This window comes from Schistocerca gregaria, chromosome 1 (genome assembly GCF_023897955.1).
Source record: "Schistocerca gregaria isolate iqSchGreg1 chromosome 1, iqSchGreg1.2, whole genome shotgun sequence".
NCBI classification, from domain to species: Eukaryota; Metazoa; Arthropoda; class Insecta; order Orthoptera; family Acrididae; genus Schistocerca; species Schistocerca gregaria.
Window position 1 is genome coordinate 466,512,708 of NC_064920.1, and position 25,819 is coordinate 466,538,526.

General features: G+C 50.8%; 1 protein-coding gene across 1 annotated transcript; it reads right to left on the reverse strand.

Annotated features, from left to right (window-relative positions):
* Window positions 1-2,681: 2,681 nt before the first annotated feature.
* On the reverse strand, window positions 2,682-24,957 carry LOC126354420 (mucin-7-like). Its single transcript, XM_050004088.1, has 4 exons — window positions 24,694-24,957; window positions 24,262-24,406; window positions 23,940-24,096; window positions 2,682-2,838 (listed from the first exon to the last, which is right to left on the reverse strand). The coding sequence occupies exons 1-4, from the start codon at window positions 24,955-24,957 to the stop codon at window positions 2,682-2,684; spliced, it is 723 nt and encodes a 240-aa protein (XP_049860045.1).
* Window positions 24,958-25,819: the final 862 nt, after the last annotated feature.

Below are 25,819 nucleotides of genomic sequence, written 5' to 3' on the forward strand. Positions count from 1 at the left end.
AGTGTTTGGAAGACAGTTGCAACAGATCTACAAGCGAAAGCTAAGATAAAAACTATAAGAGTTTTAATACCCAAAAGATATTTAATTTTTATTTTACAAACAAATGTTTGGTTCATGTCATCGTTATATCGCCAAGGCGACATGTTCTTCCCATTCCAGTCCCTTGTGGAGAATTCAGAAATTTTTTGAGTTGTTCTCGTACAGCAAATGCAGCAACTGTTGATCTTCCACGAATTCGAGGTAGATTTCGAAAATCTCATGATCTTCAGGATCCCTCAGTAGTTTCCTTTTGATCATCTGTTTGGGCACCCCATAACCTTCCATTTTTCGAATTAAGTTGTACAGTACACATACAGCCGTCACAATCATTGTAAGGTTATTAGGATCTCCCTGAAGGATTCTTCTATCTATTCGAAATTTCTGTTGCAATATGCCGAATGAATTTTCGGATATTCTTCTTGCCCGACACAAACGATAATTAAATATAACCTTGTCATTAAGTTCCTGCCAGGATATGATCGCATCAAGTATGTTTTGAGCGGAAAAGCCTCATCGCCTACAATTACCATTGGAAGTTCAACATCAGTTCTGGGTAAAGTTGTAGTCTTTGGGATGCTAAGCGTATTGTTTTCCAATGACTTTCCAAGGTTTGAATTTACTAGAGTGCCTCCATCAGAGTTTTTTCTGTATGCTCCTATGTCTATTGCGATAATATTATAACATGGGTCAACCAGAGCAAGAAGCACAATGGAATGTTTTTTTTGTAATTCCAATAGAGACTTCCTGAGATGTTTGGAGCCTGTATTGTTACGTGCTTTCCATCTAAAGATCGAATGCAGTTTGGAAACTGCAATTTTGTCCAAGACTCCTCAGCTATAGCATTCCCTTTTTCTTCATTCGGCACAGGCTTCACCTCTTCTAACAATAACTCGATAACTGCTCTTGAGGTGTCATGGACGATAGCTCCAACTGTGGATTTTCCCAACCTGCAACTGAAGGAAGTAGTTTTAAAGGAATCTCCTACAGCAAGGAACCTGAAAAAAATTGAACTGTATAAGGTGAGAAACACTGTAGTCTATAAAATATTTGCAACATTTTAAACCTTATACAATATATGAGATTTAAAATATCTTAGCTACAGATGGAATAGAGAAATGCAAAAAAGTCATGTGTTTGTGACCAACTAAGGAAGACCCTGCAGAAAAGGGAAACTGTTTCAGGACAAGCTGCTGTTCATCAACATAAATGTAAGTATGAAGATCTCTTAAAGTTCCTGCTACCTTACATGGTAGAACGAGAAACAGTTTCCAATGTTCCTTACACGCAAGACAATAATGAGCATAAACAAGAATCAAATAGACAGATTCCCAAGAGGAGCAGTCTATTGTTGAAAACGAAAGAGTGTCTTCACAAGAAGAGATTGCAGATGAAAAATCGATCACTAAAATCTAGGGTAGTGAAACAGAATTTGATAGAGCACACTTGGCATTCCCAGACGTCCTAAGCTCATTCGTCCGTCACTTCAAGTAAGAACACGTTTTTGAAACCACCACTGAAACGAAAATTTCAGTGTGAGGTTAAAACACAAGAATCTGAATGAAGACCGCGTACATTTTGGCAGAAAAAATACAAAACCCAGTTGATGCTTTTTGGCTGGTATAGCACCAGCCATAAAATGGTGGCATTCACTACTTTTTCATCAAGCTAAAAGTAGGATTTTTTCAGTTGTACAAGACATTGAACTGAAGCAACTCATGAACGACGTATCAGTCCATCTATTCACTCCATCCTCCAATTCCTCAGGAAAATCTTTTTCAACACCATATCCTTCACCTGTGGAAAACGAGTCAACAGAACTTACACACCAGCTTTTGGATCTGCAATGGGATTCCCATAATTCGTGTATAAATAACCAAAGCCTTCATCCTCCAAGTTCCCCTGCATCCTCATCAGCTTCAGAAACTAATTCACTTAGTAGCCCTCATTTGTTTTCCTTAGGGTAGTAGAAATTTAACTGTATTATTTACTAACTTACGTATTTATCTTTCAATTAATAAAGTAATAAAATAAAAATGCTGTCCTTAAAACTTTAAGGTTCTAAAGTTAAGGAGAAACAGGGAAATAAAATATTTTTTCGGTTTTTTTATTTATTAAACATTGTCAGGAGGTGCTCCATTTCGTCGAACGACCTGAGTTTCGTGTGAGGTCAGCCAATTTCGAAGTGGAGAGGAAAAAACACGAAAATAACCAGGAAACGAATTCTTAAATTCTGTAAGACCTCAAGCTGCTTCGTTTAAAACCGAAAACGGCTGCTAGTTATTACATATTTCCGATTTTTTACTGCAAGAACACGTAGCTCATAAGGTAAAAGACAGAATTTGAAATTAGTTTGTATTGAAGCCTAGAAACGCGTATTTAAGGCAAATCGTCAAAATAATTTAACATCTTGAAATAACATAAGGCAGTTTTGTTCAGCCACTTAGAGCAATGATATAAATTTCCATACTTTCATTACAAGGACACAAAGAAGAGGAAAGCACGAGAATCCCTATGTGGTCTCAGCTCTAAAACTCGTAAATTTCGTATAGCTGCAGAGTGCTCAACAGAAGCGTTCCCATTCTGTCCTGGCCATCAGTATGTGGCGTCACAAGTGTGCGCTCAGGCCTGTAGTCTAGGTGGTGCTAGACGGCATTCCGACCCCACGTGTAGCTTGCGCCGACGTGGCGCTTGGGTCGGGCGCACCGCGGCTGTTGGTCGCCGCGCCGCGGCTGTTGGTCGCCGCGCCGCCGACAGATGGCACGGCAGTCGGCGCGCCGCCTGGACGGCGTGGCCGACGATCTGTAAAGCGACTGCACAATGGGACTCTGTTAGTTGAGACTTTTAGTTCCCGTCAAGTCGCTTCCCTTTGGAAAGCAACTTGTCTAGGAGAGTACGCTATCGAGACCGAGCTACACTCTACTTTGAATTATAGTAAGGGTGTTGTGACGTGTAGGGACTTGGTGGATATTCCCATAGATGGGTTAAAATCTGAGTGGGCTGACGACGGTATTGTTGACGTGCAGCATATTATGAAAAGAGTCGATGGGATCTCGTCAAATCTGACTAGTTTATTCTCACGTTCAGTTGCCCGAGACTCCCAAAGCATGTTAAAGCGGGGTTCTTAAGTTTGCCAGTACGGCCATATTTCCCCAACCCAATGCACTGTTCTAAATGTCAGCGCTTTGGGCATACTACGTTGGGGTGCAATGGGATAGCCACTTGTGGTAAATGTGGTCAGCCTGCCCATGACAGAGCCCATTGTTCATCACCTGTGAAGTGCGTGAATTGCTCTGGGAGTCACCCTGTCTGGAGCCGGATCTGCCCCATCTATCTCGAAGAACGGAAGGTACAGGAGATCAAAACATCTAAGCACATCCCCTATGGTGAGGCCAAGAGGCTCTTTAAGGCCATGCAACCTCCTGTTTTTTCAACATCTTTCGCTTCCACTCTCAAAAAACTGGTTCAACTGGCCGCTGTTGCTACGCAAATGGAGGTTGCTAGTGTTAGCACTAATACCTGCGCTTGCCAGTGCACTTGTGCTGCTGCGGTTGTTTCGAAACCTGCAGCTCTCCCTGCCACGTTGGACAAGGCCATGGTTGCTGACATTGGGGTACTTCCTGCCTCTCCCCGTGTGGCGCCTTCTGCCCAGGCGAGTAAAGCTCCAACTGTTGACAAGGCTCTGCATTCTAAGCCCCCAAGACAAAGCCTCAGAAGGTGAAGGTTTTGCCACCTGAGGAGACTAGTCAGCATCAGTCCGATGACGAGGCCATCGTACTGTCAGACATCTCCCGTGGGTCGTCATCGGAACTTATGGACATTGATGTCGACCGGGGGGGCGATCTTCTCGCCCCAGGAATAAATCTCCGGCCAGTAGGGTCTCTCCTCCAAAGCACAGAGGCAGGGTGAAAGTTAAGCCACCCTGATCACTGGCTCCCATATTACAGTGGAACCTGAATGGGTTCAGGACGCATGTGGCCGAATTACAACTCCTTATACGAGAGTGCCCCCTTGTGCTTATGTCTCCAAGAGACACATTTTCGGGCCACTGATGCTACTTCTTTACGGTGCTATACCGTATATCGAAAAGATGATCTGACGGGGGAAAGGGTAAAGGGTGGTGTTGCTGTTTTTGTCCGTGACATGCACCCCTCATCTGAGCTCCCTCGTGTCACCGACTTGCAAACAGTTGCAGTTGACATTCTTGTGGGTCGGAGGCTCACAGTCTGTTCAGTTTATTTACCGTCTCAGGATGCGATAGTCTCTGAGGCTCTCATGGACCTTATTAGCCAACTCCCCCGTCCATTTCTTCTTCTGGGGGACTTCAACACTCATAATGTCTTATGGGGCTCTCCGACTACTTGCCCCAGGGGTCGTATTCTGGAGAGCCTCATGATGTCCGAAGAACTGTGCATCCTCAACTCTGGTGCTCCCACTCATTTCTGTACTGCTTCTGGATCGTCTTCGACTATTGACCTTTCCTTTTGCTCTCCAGCACTTGCGGATTCTGCTCTGTGGGAGGCTGCTGCTGACCTCCATTCTAGTGACCACTTCCCCCTTTGGATTCGCCTTCTGGATGAGGCTGTGGCATTACCAGTGCCACCCCGGTGGCACCTCTGCAGAGCTGACTGGACACTTTTCAGCCAACTGGCTGTTTTGGAATACCGTGCCAGCGTCCACGAATGGGTAGACCATGTTACAGCCGTTACCTCCCATGCTGCTGAATTGTCAATCCCACAGTCATCCGGTCATCCCAAGAGGCGTCCTGTCCCTTGGTGGACCACTGAGTGCCGCTCAACCATCCGAGCCCGCCGTGCAGCTCTGTGCCGCTTCAAGTGCCGTCCCTCAGCTGACAATCATGCGGCCTTTCGGGTGGCAAGGGCCAGAGCGCGGCGAGTGATTAAAGAGAGCAAACGACGGTCATGGCAATCGTTCTTGAACTCAATCTCTCGCTCCACTAGTTCTATGAAAGTATGGGAGGCCATCAGGAGGATTTCCAGGAAACTCAGCCAGCTACCTGTCACGGCATTGCTGCATCAGGGATGTCTCCTCACGGCGACAAGAGACATTGCCCAGACACTGGCCATGCATTTTGCGGACTCTACCGCCACTATTAACTGTGATCCAGATTTCTGCAGCTACCGCGCTGCCATCGAGATCGGTCACTTGGACTTCAGGTCTCTAAATTCTGAACCCTATAACTGCCCTTCACAATGTGGGAACTGGATTCTGCGCTGTCTGTGGCTCATGATACTGCGCCTGGTCATGATCAAATCCGGTACAGCATGCTGCGGCACTTGTTGCTGCCATCCAAGGAAGTTCTCCTGAACTGTTTCAATATGATATGGTTATCCGGCATGTACCCTGACTCGTGGAGGGAGGCGATTTTGATTCCCCTTCTCAAACCAGGGAAGGACCGAATGCATCCCAGTAGTTATCAGAGTATTGCTTTGACGAGCTGTGTTGGGAAGACGTTGGAACGCATGGTCAACCGCCGCCTGGTTTGGCTGCTCGAGACCAGGCAGCTCCTTTGCCCCCCTCTCAGTGTGGCTTTCGGAGATGTCGTTCCACTATAGACAACTTGACCCTGCTTGAGGCCGACATCCAGCAGGCCTTCCTACATAACCAGCATTGTCTGGGGGTCTTCTTTGACATTAATAAGGCGTATGACACTACTTGGCGCCGCCTTATCCTCAATCAACTCCATGAGTGGGGCTTTCGTGGCAGTCTCCCCATCTCCATTCGGTCCTTTCTTTCTCCCTGCCTCTTTCGGTATCGGGTTGGTGATGTGCTATCTGATTTGTACGTGCAGGAGAATGGTGTTCCTCAGGGAAGCGTTTTAAGTGTCACCCTCTTTGCCATTGCTATTAACAGTATCACGTCCACTATCAGGAGTCCTGCCCAATGCTCCTTGTTTGTGGACGATTTTGCTGTTTTCTGTTCTTCCTCCAGTCTTGTCACTGCTAGTCGGCAGTTGCAGCTTACGATAAAGCACTTAGAGGCATGGACTGCAAAGACGGGTTTTACCTTTTCTGCAGACAAATGTGTGTGTGTTCATTTTAATCGTTCTCGGCGTCTTTTTACCTCCCTGAATTACATCTGAGGGACACCGTTCTTCCTTTTAGAGACACTGTGAGGTTCCTGGGCCTCACTTTTGATTCCAAGTTGTCGTGGTTGCCTCACCTTAAAGACCTCAAGGTGCGGGCCCTGAAGGCACTGAATATTTTGAAGTGTCTGAGCCATCGGTCCTGGGGAGCAGATCGGGCGCGTCTGCTGCAGTTTCATAGGGCTTTCGTCCGATCGCGTCTTGACTATGCTTGCACCGTGTATGGGTCAGCAAGGCCTTCATATCTGAAGATCCTTGACGCAGTACACCATGAGGGTATCAGGCTGGCCACTGGTGCCTTCCGTACCAGTCCCATCCCCAGCCTGTGTGTTGAGGCAGGGGAACCGCTGCTCGCCATCCGGCGGAAACTCCTCATGGTGCGACAGGTGTGTCATTTCCTTGCCTCTCCTACCTCCCATGCGTACCCTACCGTTGCCCGGCCGCCTATGGAACGTCTCTTTTCCAGTCGTCCCGGGGCAACGAGACCATTTGGGATTCGTGCCAAGCATTTGCTTTAGTCCCTTGGTGTGGAGCGTGTGGCCCCCCAACGACAAGGTTTTACTCGCCTGCCTCCCTGGTTGCTCCAGAGGCCCAGCATCCTTCTAGACTTGTCGGAGAACTGGAGGAGCTGCACTCCAGCGTTCGTTTCTACCTCCTTATTTTACGATACCTTAAACCAGCATCCGCACCATGTACCTGTATTCACAGATGGCTCTAAACAGGGGGAATCTGTTGGTTGTGCTGTGGTTTTCCCTGGTAGAGTCGTCAAGTTACGGCTTCCTGTGGCGTTTACCATCTTCGATACCGAATTGTTTGCAATCCTGCAGGCATTGGAGCAGTTGAGATGTGTTCCCAGTCTTAAGTTCATCTGTTCTGACTCCCTGAGTGCCCTTCAGACCATGCAACACTTGTACCCAGCGCATACGGTCTTCCAGAACATCCAATGACACCCTACTCCACCTGCAACGGCAGAGGAAGGTGGTTTCTTTCTGCTGGGTGCCGGGGCTCGTGGGTATTAGGGGAAACGAACTGGCGGATGTGGCTGCCAAAGATGCCTGTTCCCTCCCTCACGTTGTTGAATGTGGCGTCCCCCTCCATGCTGTAACCTACCTTTTGCGTTTTCGTGTTATGCATCAATGGGAAGAAGAGTGGCTGGCAGTTTCTGACAATAAGCTGCGTCTGGTAAAGGCTACTACGCGACCATGGGGTACGTCCTACGAGTCATACAGGCGGGATGAGGTTCTTCTCACTCGCCTGCGCATCGGGCAGAGTCCCCTAACGCATAGTTTTTTTACTCCGGCGGGAGGACCCCCCCAATCTGCAGTGCTTGTGGCGTCCAGACTACTGTCCGCCACATTTTACTTGACTGTCTTTTATTCTCTGACCAGAGGGCGGTGGTTTCTTTGCCACCGGATTTGCCCTCTCTTTTGCAAGACGACGCAGCGACTGTGGTTAAAGTCTTATGGTTTTGTATCCTGTCCAATCTGTTGCCTCGGATTTTGGGGAGAGGGTTTTAATGTGCTGCTGGGTGACTGGCTCACCCAGGTTTTAGGTAAGAGGTCCGCCAGTGACGATCACCTCCTTGTTACCCTTCGGTTTCTGTTCTCTTTTCCTTGTTTCCTTTCCGTTTTAGTGTGTTTCTTCTCCTCTTGCTTTGCCTCTGTATGTGAGCATTTGGAACTGCGTCAGGCCTGTGTCTTTTAGCCGTTCTCCTTGTTCGGTGTCCGTCTTCGTCCGTTCACCGCATGTGTTCCTGTTTCTATGCGTTTGGGCGCTGATGACAACGCTGTTTAGCGCTCGTAAATCTCAAACGCGCACACGCACGCGCGCGCTCGCAGACTTGCATGGCAGTGATCATTTCCCCATCTGGATTCACCTGCCAGATGGCGTGGTCCCCGAAAGGAGACCACCACGATGGGTGCTTAGTGGAGCTGACTGGGCACGTTATAGCCAGTTGGCCCAATTCGAACACTATGCAACTGTTGAGGTGTGGGTGGATCATATTACCGAAACGGTTCACCACGCCACTGCAGTATCCATTCCACAGTACGTGGGCCCCCGGAAGAGGCCACCTGTGCCTTGGTGGAGTGCCGACTGCCGCTCTGCCATCAGGACCAGGTGTGCGGCTCTGCGTCGGTTCAAGTCTCGGCCGACTGCTGAGAATCTTGCAGTATTTCGGGTAGCGAAGGCAAGGTGTCGCCGCATTATTCGTGAGAGCAAGAGGTGGTCATGGCAACAGTTCCTGAACACCATTAATCGTTCCACCAAAAGTTCCATTGTGTGGGAGACCATCAGGAGAATTTCTGGCAGAGGAGGGAGGTGTCCCATAGCTGCTGTAATGAATAATGGCACTGTCCACATGGATCCGCGAAACATTGCCCAGACTAGGGCAGCGTATTTTGCCAGTTACTGCAACAACCAGTCAGGATCCAGATTTCCAGCGCCATAGGGCCGTTGCTGAGAGATGTAGTCTGAACTTCCAGTCCACATGTCATATAGTTTAGAACTGCCCATTTTCTATGTGGGAGCTGGATTCTGCGTTGTCTGGAGCTCGTGACACCTCCCCTGGTCACGACAGGGTCCATTACAGTATGCTATGGCACCTCACAATGCGCAACAAAGAAATACTCCTCGCGCTTTTTAATGGAATTTAGGCGTCGGGTCACTTTCCTGACGCGTGGCGTGAGGCAGTTTTATACCCTTTTTTAAAACCTGGGAAAGACCGCACGAGTGTGAGTAGCTACCGTAGTGTTGCCCTCACTAGTTGCATAGGGAAGACCTTGGAGCGGATGGTCAACCGCCGCCTTGTCTGGATGTTCGAATGATGATGCTTGCATCACTGTTCTCCCCTTTATGGGAAAAGTGAAATATCTCAGGCTTCTTTTTGATGAGAGGCTTACATGGTTGCCACACTTAAAGGATCTTAAAGTCCGCTGTTCCAAGGCTTTAAACGTCCTTAAATGTGTCAGTCATAGATCCTGGGGCGCCGACATGGCACGTCTGCTCCAACTTTATAAGGCCTTTGTGCGACCTCGACTAGACTGCGGATTTCAAGCTTATAGCTGTGCACGACCTTCCTACCTCAAAATTTTGGATGTGATTCACAATGAGGGTATTAGGCTTTCAACAGGGGCTTATCGCATGAGTCCAGTTGCTAGTCTGTGTCGAGGCGGTGGAGCCTCCCCTGTTCATTCGGCTGCTTCTCATCATGGTACGGCACGCGTACACGGCCAAGTCCACTCCTCTTTCATTGGCGTCCAACACCTTTTCCGAGCCGGCACTGGAACGTCTCTTCCGCCACCGTCCAAAGGCAACAAACTCGTTTGGCATCCGTGCAAATGAGTCTCGAGTCAGTACACCTGGAGGGCATTAAGGTCCTCCGCCAGGGATGGAGTAGGGGATCTCCCTGGCTACTACAAAGATTACCTCTTGATCTGGCCGCTTACAAGAAGAATTATACCCCGGATCACCTTTTTAAAATTACTTACTGAGATTTTAGATCGCCATTCAGATTTTATTGCTGTTTACACTGATGGGTCTAAACAGGGGGATGTTACGTGCTGCTCTGCTGAGTTTCCCGATACTGTCCGTAGGATAGGGCTCCCAGAGCAGTTCTCAGTTTACTATGCGGAACTGATTGCCATTCTGCAAGCATTAGAGCATATGTGCCGACACCGTGGCACGAAATTCATCATCTGCTTCGATTCCCAAAGTACTCTACACGCTCTTGAACAGATGTACCGAGCCGATCGGATGGTGCAAGAAGTGCAGGACGCACTCCTGCTCTTGCAACAGCAGGGTAAGGATGTAATTTTCTGCTGGGTTCCAGGGCACATAGATATTCCTGGAAATGAACTTGCAGATGCTGCTGGCAAGGAGGCTTGCTCCATCACACCTCCTGCTTGCTGTTCCGTCCCCCTGCGGGCAATAACATCTTTCGTGACTCGAAAGGTCATGCGTTGGTGGGAGGCTCAGTGGCTGGACGTGAGGGACAATAAGTTGCGAGTGGTGAAGGATTCTGTCCGACTGTGGCTCACGTCCTTTCGAAAACGACGAGCTGAGGAAGAAGCCCTTACATGACTTAGAATAGGACATTGTCCTTCGACACATGGTTTTCTGTTACGTCGTGAGGAGCCACCAACGTGTCAGACATGTGGGACACAGCTGTCGATACGACATATTTTAACTGAGTGTGTTTTATATGTCGGTTTGAGGGAAGATTTCAGTTTCCCACCAGACCTGCCCTCTCTTTTAACTAACAATGAGGCAGGTGTCGCTGGAGGTTTACACTTTTGTGTGATGTCTGGACTTCTTCCCAAAATATTGGGATTGAGGTCTTAATGTGCTATACAGTGGTTTGGTCACCCGTTTTTTGTAAGTGGTCACTCAGCCGCCGTTACTTATTTTTACCTGTTTTGTACTGCTCTTTTATTTCTAATTTTACCTACGTGTTTTGATTTGCTGTGTCCAATCTTGCAATTTGAACGTTACCACTTCTCTCAAAGATCGGCTCTGAATTGATCTTTTGGTAAAGGGCGCTGATAACCTTGTTTTTGTGCGCCCTAAAACACTAATCATTATCAGGGACAGACGACGACCGTGAGGCTCTGACCAGCGACTGGTGGTTGCTTCAGAGACTTGCAGGTGTCCGCTTTGGCACTGGGCAAAGCCTGGGATGGGAGGGCCCCAAGGGGCCCCTTACTGGCGAGAGTAGACGAAAGTCTCACGCTTCTCCGGCTGGGAAGTGGGATCTAATGTCCCCGATGGTTGGATTGGGGCTGGTGAATTGTGACATAGCTGAAAGCTAACTGTATGTGACGACATGGTAGTGGATCAAACCAGTGTTGCAGCAGCGGCATAGGTTGATGGCATTGGCACAGGTTGTAACTGCTCATATTTCTGCCTTGTGTCCCCACAGTTAACACAGATGGGAGGCGAGGCACTTGGAGTATTCGGATGTGAAGGGTGTCCACAATCTCCACACATGGTGCCAGAAGTACATCGAGATGACATGCGTCCAAACGTCGTGCATTTCAAACACTACATCGGAGGAGAGATATATGGTTTCACGTCAGAGGTAAATCACCACCTTGAACCTTTCGGGTAAGATGTCACCCTCGAATGCCACGAAGAAGGCATCATTGGCACCTGATTATCACTCAGACCCTGATGGACGCGCCGAACGAAGTGAAAACGTCGTCGTTCTAGGTTGTTGTGCAGTTCATCGTACTACTGCAGAAAAGATCTCTGTGGAATATAATACCCAGAACCATGTTTAAACTTTTATGGTGCGTGATGGTAACGGAAACATCCACAAACTTACAAGTGATCAACCTCCATGACTGGGCAGAGGATGCTGTTTAGATTTGAACTGACCAAGAGCGCATTTTGGACAACAGCTCCACCTTCCCGAACTTGTCCTCTAAATAGTCCAGAAAAAACTGTGGCTTGGTCGACATAAATGATTCACCATCAACTTGCATACAGACAAGGTAGTGGGGTGAATAATCTCCATTGCCTTCTTTAGACATACGTTCCTCCCATGGAGTGGCTAGGGAGGGAAATGATCTCGGACCATATTTCTTCCCATTGAGGTTAGACCTCAATCGCTTAGAGACTGTTGGTGGAGGCCCACCAGCGAGAGATGATGTACCACACTTCATTGCGGTTCATCCGCCCTGATGCCACCCACTCTGACCAGCAAAGACAACCCCCCTACAGTTTGGGGATAAGAATAGACCTGCAGTATTCCTGCCTGTCGTAAGAGGCGACTAAAAGGAGTTGCAACTGTTTTGGCCTTTAATGTGGTCCCCATTAAGGTTTGACCTCCATTCTTCCATTTCCACAGAAGTACGAGCCTTTTGGGGAAGGACACCTTATGTGAGGCACCATAAGTCCTCTGTGCTGTAAGACCTTGGGGCTGTTCATCGTCTTGTCGTCGTAACTGCTCCCACCATCCATTGTTTTGGGCATACACACGTGGTGGGTTGTGTAAGTTACACCCTTAGTGCATCACCATCTGCAACCATGATAATTATGGACTTCACATGGCACCCAAAATCCAGCAATGGTAGCCAGCCCATTGTGGTGGGGTCGTCATGTACCCTCTAGTTTGTAACCTTCTGACAACACAGGGATCGTACTGCCAATGCCTGAGCTGCCACCTCCCCACGTAAGCCAAGGAGAAGCTGCCTGTCTCTCTGGGGCATCAGGACTCCTGGCAATGGGCATCCTGCCAGGTGGCCTTTGCTGCGGCTGGGTGGCGCCCGTTGGGAGAGCCCCTGGTCGGAGTGGGTGGCATTAAGGCGCATGATATGAACTAAAGTGGATAAAGTCTCAATCCGGTGGTCGAACGACCACCAACGTCTCTAAGCGCGGTAAAGTAGACTTCAACGCTGTGGCATTTAACCCCAAGTCGTTCCCTTCCCTAACCACGCCCTGGGAGGGACGTAGGGCTGTGGACAGACAGCCATATTCCCTGCGATACCTTGTGAAGCAGAACTGATGGGGATTCAGTTTTGAGAAATATGCCTCTCTTCTTTGTGACTCATCTTCAAGATAAGTTAGGGGAAGTGGCATCTGTTTCCACAATGCGGAGCGGGGCCATTTTGATACAAGCAGCTTCATCTACACAGTCAAGGGCATTACTCTCCTGTGAGAAGCTTGGTGACATACCCGTTAACATCACTCCCCATAAGTCCCTAAATTTGGTCCAGGGGGATTATCTTTCATAAAGATCTTCTGGTACAGTCTGATGAAGAGCTATGGGAGAACCTGGCACGACGTGGTGTACACTTTGTTTGTCGTGTCTTTAGGCGACCCAACGATAATAGGATTGTTACTGGTGCTTTCATCCTTGCCTTTGAGGGCGACTGCTTGCCCAAGAATGTCAAGGTCATGATCTACCGGTGCGATGTCAAGCCCTATGTCCCGCCCCCTATGTGATGCTTCCAGTGCTGGAAATTCGGACACATGTCCTCCAGATGCACCGCCAGCCTCACGTGTCGACATTGTACATGACCTTCGCATCCCAATGCCCCAGTTGCTCCGTCTGCCACCTGTGTTAACAGTGGGGAGTATCATTATCCTTGCTCGCAAGACTGTGCAATCTACCAACGAGAGTGGAAGATACACAAAATTAAGACCCTGGACTGTTTAACTTGCCAAGAGTTGAGGAAGATATTAGAACGCCTCAACCCCACACCTATGTTGAGGAGTTATGCTGCTGTAACACTGCTGCCACCAGTTCCTGCGAAGACTCCTTTACAGTTGGCCCAAAGAACACTCACGTGACGCCTGCCACACCACTGGTAGGGGCCACTCTCTCTTCCACTACTCCCAACACACCCAGTTTAGGAGCAGTGTGCCCCGAACAACCGGGGACATCAGTCCCCACCTCTCAGCCAGAGAGGCAAAAGCCCTCTCTGGTTGCTCAGCCAGAGATGCAACAGCCTCCTCTGGCCTCACTTGTTCGGAAGGGATCCCTTGGGGGAGCCCCTTCCAAGGACTTTACCAGTGTCTCACAAGACACTAGCCAGTGGCTGAAGAAGCAACCAGCTGCTGGTCGAAGGGCTTCACGCTCTTCCTCTGTTCCTGATAATGTGTTAGGAAAGCCCTCCCAGCATGCAAACCTTCCTCCCAAACACAAGAGATAAAGGGGAAGCTCTCTAAGAAGGATAAGGACCCAGTGGTTCCCGCACCACTCCTTCCTGTCGGCTTGGCCTCTGAGGATGAGGTCGAGCTCTTTGCGTCCCCTGATGACCTGGAGCTCGCCGTCTCCTCAGAAACGATGGACGAGCGACGTCTGTCATTCCGTCGATGGCAGCATCTGACCCTGTGAAGTAATTTCCTTTTTCTGAGCTTGGATGCCCCTACAGGACACGTTTTGCACAATCCTCCAGTGAAATTGGGCGGTTATTTTAGCCATCTACCTGAGTTGCGTCAGCTTCTAAGCACGACACCTGCTTTGTACATTGCCCTCCAGGAAACCTGGTTCCTGGCAATGCGTACCCTTGTCCTTTGTGGATACAGGGGTTATTAGTGCAGCCGTAACACTGTGTGTCAGGTGGAGCCTACATGTATGTCCTTACCTCTGTTCCTGTGCCCCTTCAAACATCATTAGAAGCTGTGGCTGACAGAGTAAGGACTGCCCAGGACATAACCGTCTGCAGTCTCTATCTCCCTCCAGGTGGTACAGTCTCCCTGACCGAATTGGCTGCACTTGTCACGCAACTTCCCATGCCTTTTCTTCTCCTGGGGCATTTTAACTCTCACAACGAAGATTAATGGCAGAGGCAGAGATGTAGAGAATCTCATCTCGCAACTCGACCTCTGCCTCTTAAACACTGGCACCATCACACATTTCAGTGTGGCGCACGGCACGTTCTCGGCCATAGATCTGTCGTGCAGCCCAGGGCTTGTACCATCGGTCCATTGGAGAGACCATGTCGACTTGTGTGGTAGACAATTTTCCCATCTTCCTTTCACTACGCCAGCGTCGCTCCCATGAATGCTTGCCTAGATGGGCATTTAGCAAGACAAACTGGGAAACATTCTCCTCTGCTGCCACTGTTGAATCTTTCCCCCACGGAACCATCGATGTGGCGGTTGAGACACTGACTGCAGCGATTGTTTCCGCTGCGGTACGTACCATTCCTGTTTCGTTAGGGGGGCCCCTGGCGAAAGTCAGTTCCTTGGTGATCTCCAGAGGTTGCTGAAGCCGTTAAACAACGTCGGCGGGCTTTTCAGCGACATAAGCGGCACCCATCTTTGGAGTACCTCAATTTCTTCAAACGTCTCCGTGCTCAGGCATGGTAGCTCATCAAGAGGCGGAGCCAGGAGTGCTGGGAGAGGTAAGTTTCCACCATTGGTTCCCGTACTTCACCCTCTCAGGTGTGGATGAAGATTCGGCCCATCTTTGGATTGCAGCACTCTACAGGTGTCCCAGGGCTTACTACCAACGGGGCGGTATCCACCGATGCCGATGTAATTGCCGAGCATTTTGCACAGCACAGCACTATATTTTGGCCTCTGCATTGGGGAAATACTTATCTTCGTTTCGGGCGCTAAAACGCCGGGCGGAAGGCAAACGGCTTTCTATGGTTTCTCGCCGCCCTGAGGCGTATAACGCCCTAATATGTTTGTGGGTACTTCACAGCTCGATGGCACAGTGCCCTGATACAGCCTCTCTGCCAGATGGCGTCCACAATCAGATGCTCAAACACCTGTCCCCGGACTGTCAGCGATGTGTTCTTGCCATCTTCAACCGCGTTTGGAGCGACGGTGTCTTTCTGTCACAGTGGCGAGAAAGTACCATCATTCCTGTGCTGAAACCTGCTAAGGACCCACTTAATGTGGATAGCTATCTGCCCATCAGGTTGACAAATACTCTGTGCAAGCTACTGGACGGGTGTGTTGGCTGCTCGAGTCTCGGGGTCTTTTGGCTCCATGCCAGAGCGACTTCCCATAGTTCACTTCATATCCAGGAAAATGGTGTTCCACAGGGCTCTGTATTGAGCCTGCCACTTTTCCTTGTGGCTGTTAATGGACTTGCAGCAGCAGAAGGGTCGTCTGTTTCACCCGCGTTATATGCTGACGATTTCTGCATCTTTTTCAGCTCCTCCATCATTGGTGTTGCAGTACGTAGGTTGCAGGGAGCCATACGCAAGGCGCAGGTGTGGGCCCTAGCCCATGGGTTTAAATTTTCAGCTGCGAAGACTTGTGTTATGCACTTTTGTCGGCGTCGAACTGCCCATCCCCACCCTGAGTTCTATCTTCAGGATGCCATGCTCAGGTTTGTCGACACTTAACATTCTCTGGGATTGCTGTTCGATGCCCGGCTTACGTGGCTTCCACATATTCGTCAGCTCAAGCGTCAGTGCTGGCAGCATCTGAATGCCCTCCACTGCCTCAGCAACACAACTTGGGGTGCAGATCGTAATACGCTGCAGCAGCTTCTCAAAGCCCTCATGCTGTCCCAACTCGATTATGGGAGTGTGGCGTATGGCTCAGCGTCGCCCTCAGCATTGTAACTGCTGGACCCCTTTCACCATTGTGGGGTTTGACAGGCGACAGAAGCATTCCGCACCAACCCTGTTCATAGCCTCCTTTCTGAGGCTGGGATTCCTCCGCTTCATATTCAGTGTCAACAACTGTTAGCGAACTATGCTGCCCACGTCCATTGTTCGCCCCATCACCATAACTACCGTTTCCTTTCGGTAATGCGGCAGTCCATAGCCCACACCAGCGGCCACGATCAGGCCATACAATTGGAATCCGTGTTTGGTCGCTCCTTCGTGAACTCGAGTGTTTGCCTCTTCCGTCTGCTTCCAGGTCCGCCCCCATACACCACCTTGGTGTATTCGTCGGCCGCAGCTTCGGCTGGAACTTTCCCAATGGCCAAAGGATTCAGTTCCTCCTGCAGTCTTGCGCCGCCAATTCCTTAATCTCCTCGGCGCATACCATGACTCGGAGGTTATCTATACCGATGGCTCGATGGTTGATGCCTGTGTGGGGTATGCTTATGCTCATGCAGACTATGTGGACCAGCGCTCCTTGCCGGAAGGCTGCAATGTTAACACCGCAGAACGGACAGCCATTTTTCGTGCCCTTGAACGTGTTCATACCAGTCCTGGAGAGTCCTTCGTCATTTGCAGTGACTCGCTCAGTAGCCTGCAGGCTCTTGACCAGTGCTACCATCCCATTGTTTGTGCCATCCAGGGGTCCATTCACGCTCTTGAACAGCGTGGTCGTTTGGTGGTGTTCATATGGACCCCGGGACACGTTGGAATCGCGGGAAACGAACTCGCCGACGAGTTAGCCAAAGAGGCTACCCGCAAACAGACGCTGGAGATCGGCCTACCAGCAACTGATCTCGGAAAGGTTTTGCACCGTCGAGTCTTTGGGATGTGGGGAGACGAATGGCGCACTCTGTCTGCACCCAATAAGCTGGGGCATGTAAAGGATACCATGACTGTGTGGGGTTTCTCCATGCTGGTCTCTCGCAGGGATTCTGTTGTTCTGTGTAGGCTCCGCATTGGTCACTCTTGGCTGATGCATGGTCATCTGCTGCCTCAAGAGGACCCCCTCATTGTCGCTGTGGTGCAACCATGACGGTGGCGCATCTGTTGTTGGAATGTCCTCATTTAACAGCTCTTAGGCGTGCTTTTAATCTCCAGGGTGATTTATCATCTCTTTTAGGTGACAATGTCTCTTTGGCAGATCGGGTTTTACGTTTTATTCGCGCAAGCGGCTTTTATAGGTTCATTTAATTTTCTTATCACCCTCTTTTGAGCTGTATCTTTTAATTAGTTTTGTGTTGTAATTCGACTCCATCCTAATCTTATAGGCTGGAGGTTTTAACGTGTTGCAGAGTGGCTGGCTCATCTTATTATTTTCCTGATCAGCCAGCCACGATCCTCTGCTGTACAGTTTTAATTCTTTCTGCCTTTCTTCTCTATGTTGTTTTTGTTGCTGTGCTCCGTTTTACACGTTTCTTTATTATTGATGTTGGAGATTTTCTTCTCTTGGAATTTTTATCTTGTGCTTTGAATGACAAATAGATGGTTTCACTGTGCTCTGTGTGTTCATAACACAAGGGACTGATGACCTATGCAGTTTGGTACCTTTAATCTTTAAACCAACCAACCAACTAGCACTATATGCACTGTTCCGACTGTTCCATCGAAGTAGCAGAACGGATGTTCACCCGCGAGTGCAATGCCATATTTTTCGTATTCCCCCTGCGGGTTTGGGGGTAAGAATAGGCCCACAGTATTCCTGCCTGTTGCATGAGAGCGACTAAAAGGAGTCTAAAACGTTTCGGCCTTAATGTGATGGTCCTCTAATGGGATGACCACTGCCTTTCAAAATTTTCTGTTAGTGCCTACCATTTGGGGAAGGACGCCTTACGTGGTATATTATATATCCATCTTGCCCTAAGATCTGGCACACCCTGATATTGTCATGGAGTTGGACTTCCATTGAGCTTCCGGCCACATCTGCTGCAGTGTGTTCCAGGTAGCGTACATTCCCTCCATAATGCACTTCCATCTTTGCCCTCGTGATGTACATGGATATTTTGAGACGTGACATCCAGCACGGTAGCCAGTCCGTTGTGGTGGGGTTGTCGTGTACCCTCTTGGTGGTAGCCCCTGACTACACAGGGATCGCACTGCTGATGCTTGAGCTGCTATTTCCCCACATATGCTGAGGAGTAGATGCCTATCCCTTTGGGGCATCAGGACTCCCGGCAAAGGCCATTCTGCCAGGTGGTCATTGCTGCGGCTGGGTGGCGCCCGTGGGGAGAGCCCCTGGTCAGAGTGGGTGGCATCAGGGCGGATGACCCGCAATGATGCATGGTACATCATCTCTCGCTGGTGGGCCTCCGCCAGCAGTCTCTAAGCGATCGAGGTCTGACCTCAACAGGAAGAAATTTGATCAGAGATCGTTTCCCTCCCTGGCCACTCCATGGGAGGAACGTATGGCTAAAGAAGGCAGTGGAGATTATTCATCCAGGTACCTCATGTGTGCGCAAGTTGATGGGGAATCATTTATGTTGACAAAGCCCCAGTTTTTTGTGGAGCATTTAGAGGACAAGTTTGGGGAGGGGGAGGGCTTGTCTAAAATTAGCTCTGGTCGGTTCTCATCAAAACAGCATCCTCTGCCCAGTCAAGGAAGTTGCTCCCTTGTGACAAGTTGGCGGATGTTTCTGGCGCCATCACTCACTATAAAAGTTTAAACATGGTCCAGGGTATTATATTCCACAGGGATCTTCTACTGCAGTCCGACGATGAACTACGCGCCAATCTCGAACGATGGGGTGTTCACTTTGTCCGGCGCGTCCATAGGGGTCCGAGGGATAATCAGGTAGTCACCGGTGCCTCCATCTTGGCCCCTGAAAGTGATGTTTTACCCGAAAAGATGAAGGTGATGGTTTACCGTTGTGATGTGAAGCCATATATCCCTCCTCCGATCGGTGTTTTAAATGCTGGAAGTTTGGGCACATGTCATTCCTCTGTACTTTCGGCATCACATGTCGAGATTGAGGAAGTCCTTCGCATCCCAATACTTCATGTGCTCCGCCGCCTATCTGTGTTAAATGTGGAGAACACCATTCCTCATGCTCACCGGACTGTAGGATCTCCCAGAAAGAACGGACGATAATGGAATATAAAACCCTGCACTGCCTGAACTGCTCAGAGGCTAGGCGGATATAGGAGAGGCTCCATCCTGTGTCAATGACGTCAACATACACCGCTGCTGCTACGACGGTTTTTCTATCTCCTGTGTCGTCCCATACGGTTGGTTTTCTGATGGGTCAGAATCCTACAGCCCCTTTGGTTGTGGGGGCACTTTACACCCTGTTGCTCCTGCTCCATCTTCTTCAGAAGCAACACCCTCCCAACCATCAGGCACATCAGCTCCCCCTTCCCAGCCGGAGAAGTGTAAAACTTCATCTACTCTCGCCAGGAAGGGGTCCCTTGGGGACCTCCCTTCGCAAGTTCCGACCAGTGGAAAAGTGGACGCCCGGAAGCGGCTAAAACAACCACCAGTCCATGGTCGTCGGGCCTCACGGTCGTCGTCCGTCCCTGAGACTGGCCCAGTGAAGCACGTGAAGCCTGAACCACCAAAGGTACAGCGAGAGAAACAGAAGAAGAAATTCCCCAAGGCTAACAACATTGCGGTGGCACCTGTCCCACCACTTCCTACAAGTTCTGCATCTGAGTACGAGGTGGAGATTCTGGCGTCCACTGAGGACCTCGATCTCGCCTCTTCAGAGCGAGACTGCCGCTCTACAAACACCTTTAGAGGCTGTCGCTGTTCGGGTGTGGACACCACAGGCTGTTACCGTCTGCAGTCTGTACCTTCCACCGGATGGTGATGTCGTGCAGCATGTCCTGGCTGCTCCGACAGCCCAATTGCCGCCACCTTTCTTCTTACTGGGCGACTTTAATGCCCATAACTCTCTGTTGGGAGGGTCAGTGGCAACAGGTCGAGGCGCCATCGTTGAGCATTTATTGGCGCAGCTCGATCTCTTGATATTAAATGATGGTGCCTTCACACATTTCAGTGTGGTGCATGGCACATACTCTGCCATTGAACTTTTAATCTTTAGCCCTATCCTCTTACTGTCTGTCCAATGGAGAGTGCATGAAGACCTGTGTGGTAGTGAGCGCTTTCCGATCTTTCTATCACTGCCACAGCGTCAGTCTCCTGGGCGCCCTAGCAGATAGGCTCTGAATAAGGCTGACTGGGACTTGTCCCCCTCCACTGCCGCTATTGATCTTCTCTCTAACGATGACATTGATGCTGCAGTGGTTCAATCGGTCACCATCGGCATCGTTACTACCGCCGAATCTGCCATTGCCTGTTCTTCTGGGTGCTCTCGGCGGCGGACTGCGCCTTGGTGGTCGCCTGAGATCGCTGAAGCGATTAAAGCTCGCCGGCGGGTTCTCCAGCGTCACAAGCGACATCCGTCAATTGAACACCGTATCGCCTACAAATGGCTGCATGCGTGAGCCCACCGCATTATCCGCCAACACAAGCAGGAGTGCTGGGAGCGGTATGAGTCCACCATTGGCCTCCATCTCACTCCATCGCAGGTCTGGGCCAAGGTTCGACGCCTCTATGGCTACCGGACCCCTGTCAGCGTCCCTGTGCTCTCACTGAATGGAGCAGTTTGTACTGACTCCAACGTTTTGGCAGAGCACTTTGCCCTGAATTCCGCTTCTGCCAACTACCCCTTGGGCTTCCGCTCCATTAAGGAGCGGGTAGAACGTCGGAGTCTTTCTTTTCGCACGCACCGTCCTGAATTGTACAATGTTCCATTCAGTGAGGGGGAATTTCGCAGTGCCCTTGCCGCTTGTCCTTATACCGCTCCTGGGCCGGATAGCATCCATTCTCAGATGTTGAAACACCTTTTAGTGGACTGCCAGCGACGCCGCCTCGACCTTTACAACCGCATTTGGGTCGAGGGTGAGTTTCCGTCGCAATGGCAGGAAAGTCTTGTTGTCCCCATTCTGAAGCCAGGGAAGAACCCTTTGGAGGTGGACAGCTACCATCCAATTAGCCTTACCAACGTTCTTTGCAAGTTGCTTGAACAGATGGTGAGCTGGCGCGTGAATTGGGTATTGGAGTCTCGGGGACTTCTGGCTCAGTCTCAGGGTGGGTTCCATAAAGGCCGCTCTGCCGCCGACAATCTGGTGAGCCTGGAGTCGGCCATCCATACTGCCTTTGCCCGTGGTCAGCATCTGGTCGATGTCTTTTTCGACATGCGGAAGGCGTATGATATGACATGGGGTCATCACACCCTTTCTACACTTCATTGATGAGGTCTTCGGGGCCCTATGCCTATCTATATCCGCAATTTTCTGTCGTATCGTACCTTCCATGTGCACGTCGTGGCCTCATATAGTTCCTCCCAAGTCCAGGAGAACGGTGTGCCACAGGGTTCTGTTCTAAGTTTCTGTCTGTTTTTAATAGCCATTAACGGGCTCGCTGTGGCCGTGCCAAATTCTGTCTCCGCTTCCCTGTATGCTGACGACTTCTGCCTTTACTATCGCTCTATTGGCATCGCAGCTGCTGAACGTCAGCTACAGGGTGCAATGCACAAGGCGCAGTCTTGGGCTGTAGCACATGGTTTTCAGTTATCGGCAGCCAAGACCTGCGTTATGCATTACTGCTGGCGACACACTGTTCACCCCGAGCCGCGGCTTTATCTCGAAGGCGAGCTTCTTACAGTTGCGTTGACTTGGCTGTCTCATATTTGGCAGCTTAAACAGGCGTGTTGGTGGCGTCTAAATGCTCTGCGATGCCTGAGCCAGACCAGGTGGGGCGCCGACCGATCTACTCCCCTACGGCTTTACCAGGCGTTAATCCAGTCACTTCTGTTCTACCGGAGTCTGGCTTATGGCTCAGCATCCCCATCTTCATTGCGGGTGCTGGACCCAACCCTCCGCAGCGGGATACGCCTTGCCACTGGTGCCTTCCGAACCAGCCCTGTGGACAGCATACTTGTGGAGGCAGGTGTCCCTCCACTGCGCCTACGACGCCAACAATTACTGGCTGCTTATGCTGACCATGTTTGTAGCTTGCCCGGGCATCCAAATTATCGTGTCCTGTTCCCGCAGTCAGTCGTCCATCTGCCAGAACGTCGGCTCCGGTCCGGATGTGCGATCGCCGTACGTTTCAAATGGCTTCTCTACGGACTTGGCTGTTTCCCTGTTCCATCTCCTTTCCAGGCCCCTCTGCGTACACCCCCATGGTGTGTGCCTCGCCCTTGCCTTCGGCTCGACTTGGCACAGGGCCCGAAGGACTCAGTCCCTCCGGAGGCCTTCCGACGCCGCTTTTATTCAATCCTGGCCACGTATCAGCGCTCTGGCGTTGTCTAGACCGACGGTTCGATGGTTGCTGGTCGTATCGGTTATGCACTAACTCTACGGGTCCATTTTGAACAACGTTCATTGCCGGATGGCTGCAGTGTTTACACTGCTGAGCTGGTCACCATATTTCGTGCCCTAGAGTATATCCGCTCCTGCTCAGATGAGTCCTTCGTTATCTGTAGCGATTCTCTGAGCGGTTTACGAGCTGTCGACCAGTGTTCCCCACGTTTTCGTCTGGTGATGGCTATCCATGAGTCCCTGCATACTCTTGCCTGTTGCGGCAGATCTGTGGTCTTTGTTTGGACCCCGGGCCATGTTGGGATACCCCGAAATGAAACTGTTAAACGCCTGGCGAAAGAGGCCACCAGTGCACCATCTCTGGAGATTGGCCTCCCAGCAACTGATTTGCGGGCACTATTACGCTGCAAAGTTTTCGATTTATGGGACACTGATTGGCGCAACCTGCCCGTGCCAAACTAACTCCGCCATATCAAGGAGACGACTACTGTGTGGCGGTCTTTTATGCGAGCCAACCGCAGGGACTCAGTCGTCCTTTGTCGGCTCCGCATTGGCCACACCCGACTCGCGCACAGTTATTTACTGTGTCGTGAGGATCCCCCTCTTTGTCGTTGTGGGTCATCCTTGTCAGTGGTCCATATTATGTCGGAGTGCGCCCTTTTAACCATGCTCAGGCAGACTTTTGCGCTGCGTGACATCCTCTCTGCTCTTTTATCAGATGACTCTGCCATGGTGGACTTGGTTTTGCGTTTTATTCGGGCAGGGGGATTTTATCGCTTGTTGTGTGTGCGGGTTTTTGTGTTGATTCTGGCCTATGGCCTTGATTTGTCTGATTTTTTTTCCATGCGTTTCTCGGTGGTTGGCTTTTCCCTTTTTGTTCGTATGGTCGGCCAACCACTGTCACCCTCTCTGTGATTTTAGTTCGTCTTGTCTAGTCTTTGTCTACGTTTCTCTTGTTCTGTGTCGTCTGTATTATCGTCTGTTGATCGTTTTTATTCTCTGTGGGTGTTTTTAGTAATCGGAAAAAGGGACCGATGACAATAGCAGTCTGGTACCAACCAACCATGCTTGGCGTCCCCTGGGCCTTGCATCATCAATCGCTGTCTGCATAATGAAGTTGTGTTCATAGCAGCCTTCAAAAGTGCGGAAACCCTTCTGTTCTGGGGAGAGCAGGTTCAAACGCTCTGCCCTGAGGGTTGTGCGATCCGCAACGATTGCAGCAAAGAACTTAGAGATGGTGGAGCTCAATGCTAAAGGCCGCCAGTTCGTCACGTCCGAGACTTCCCCTTTCTTGTGGATGACGACGGTAGTGGATACTTTTCACTGCAACAGAGTCTTGCGCTCATTAAAGCAGCGCGATAAGATCGTATCTAGCACACGGCAGCCAGGATCCTTACGTCGCAAGCCTGAGTACGTGACTGTCTGCTGCAGGAGCAGTATTGCTCGCCTTCTGAAGCTGCTGTTGTACCTCTGAAGTGGTGATCGGCGGCAGGACCTCCTCGCTGACATCAGGAGATGTGGTGGCGGCAAAGTCCCAGACAGCATCTGGTGCATCTGTAACAGAGAATGAGTTTTAGTGTAGGTTTTTTGAAGTTCTCTGTGAGCACGATGCCATCTATTTGGCAGTACGGCGACATCTCGCCAAGAACGCGCTGCATCCCTTTGCACTGGTCTGCATGGTACAGCTTCTGAATTCCAGATGCTGCATTCGCATTGTACCGACGCTCAGCGACCGCCTCACGCCATGCGCCACGTCCACCGCGCCGCCTACTGCGGCCGTGTGTAGGGGCAGGGGCAGGGGAGGGGGATTGGCAGCAGCGTCTGCGCGGCCCTGGCGGCGGTGCGCTGCTGTTGGTTGCCCGTCCTGTCGACCCCCGGCAGCCTGACGTTGTGTGTTCGTCTCGGCGATTTCGGAGATAGTCCTCTATGATCCGTACGAGTGCATCCCACGGCTGGTCGTGGGCGCTCTCCAGGACCGCCAGCCAGCGCCGCTGCCTCCCCGTTAGCTGAGCGTCGGCCAGGGAAAGGAGGGCGGAGCTGCCTTGGTTGCACCCTGTTGGGAGGGTACAGGACGGTCTGTCATCTTAGCTGGAGAACGGGAGTTTTTGCGGCAGAAGGTCGGGACTGGGACGGTTGTTACGACGTCGGCACCTCCTCCTCCTTGATGCCAGGTCTCGGAGATGCAGCTGCAGTCCCTCCGTTCACGTTGCGCAGCTCCGTCGTCTGCGTCGGTGGTAATGCCGTGCTGCCATCTGGCGTGGGGCGCGCTGTACTGCTTTCGCTCGCCGCGCTGCTGACAGGTGGCGCAGCAGTAGCAGTGGGAGCTGGTGTAGCTTGCGCCGGCTTGGTGCCCGGGTCGGGCACACTGCTGCTGTTGTTCGCCGCGTCGCCAACACATGGCCCGGCGGTCGCCATCGCCCCGCCGCGGGAAACATGGGGTGTAGCTCGCGCCGGCAAACCGGACGCATTGGCTCGTCCCGGGCCTCCGTTACGCAGACTGGGTGCCCGACGGTCGCTACCAGATGGCGCAGAGGTGGTCGGTGTAGCCGGCGCAAGTCTGGCGCCTTCAGGTGTAGCTCGTGCCGGCATGGCGCTGGGGCTCGGCGCACCGCGGCTGTTGTTCGTCGCGCCGCCAACAGATGGCCCAGCGGTCGCCCGCGCCCACCGCCCAGACGGAGGCGGCGGTCTGCGTCCTGCAGCACGGCGTCTGTCCCTCCATGGGGTGACTATCTGCCACTCATTGTCTGAAACAGAAACTGTTTGTTTAGAAACACTCCCTGCCTGAGCGGAGATTGTGTGACTGGTGTCATTCGACATAGCCGCAGGCCTGGCAGCGGATACGCGGCTCGTGTATGGCTGCGATTGCATAAGCACCACACTGTCTGGTGCATCTGTCGAGCGCGTGGCCTTTGATGTATCAACCAACGGCGCGGCTACACCGTGAGTGATAAATTTCTTACATACTATGTTTTATTTTCACTTCTTTAGCATTTCATATCGCAGAAGACGGCTTGTTAGGCACATCCTTAGCTTCATATTTCATTTTTCTCTCTTAAATATTATATCCTTAAAACTAAATCTTAAAACCAGTTATTGGAGTTGATCACCTTCTTTGTTAAACAAGATTTTTCTTCCAGAATGAGATTTTCACTCTGCAGCAGTGTGTGCGCTGATATGAAACTTCCTGGCAGATTAAAACTGTGCGCCCGACCGAGACTCGAACTCGGGACCTTTGCCGTTCGCGGGCAAGTGCTCTACCAACTGAGCTACCGAAGCA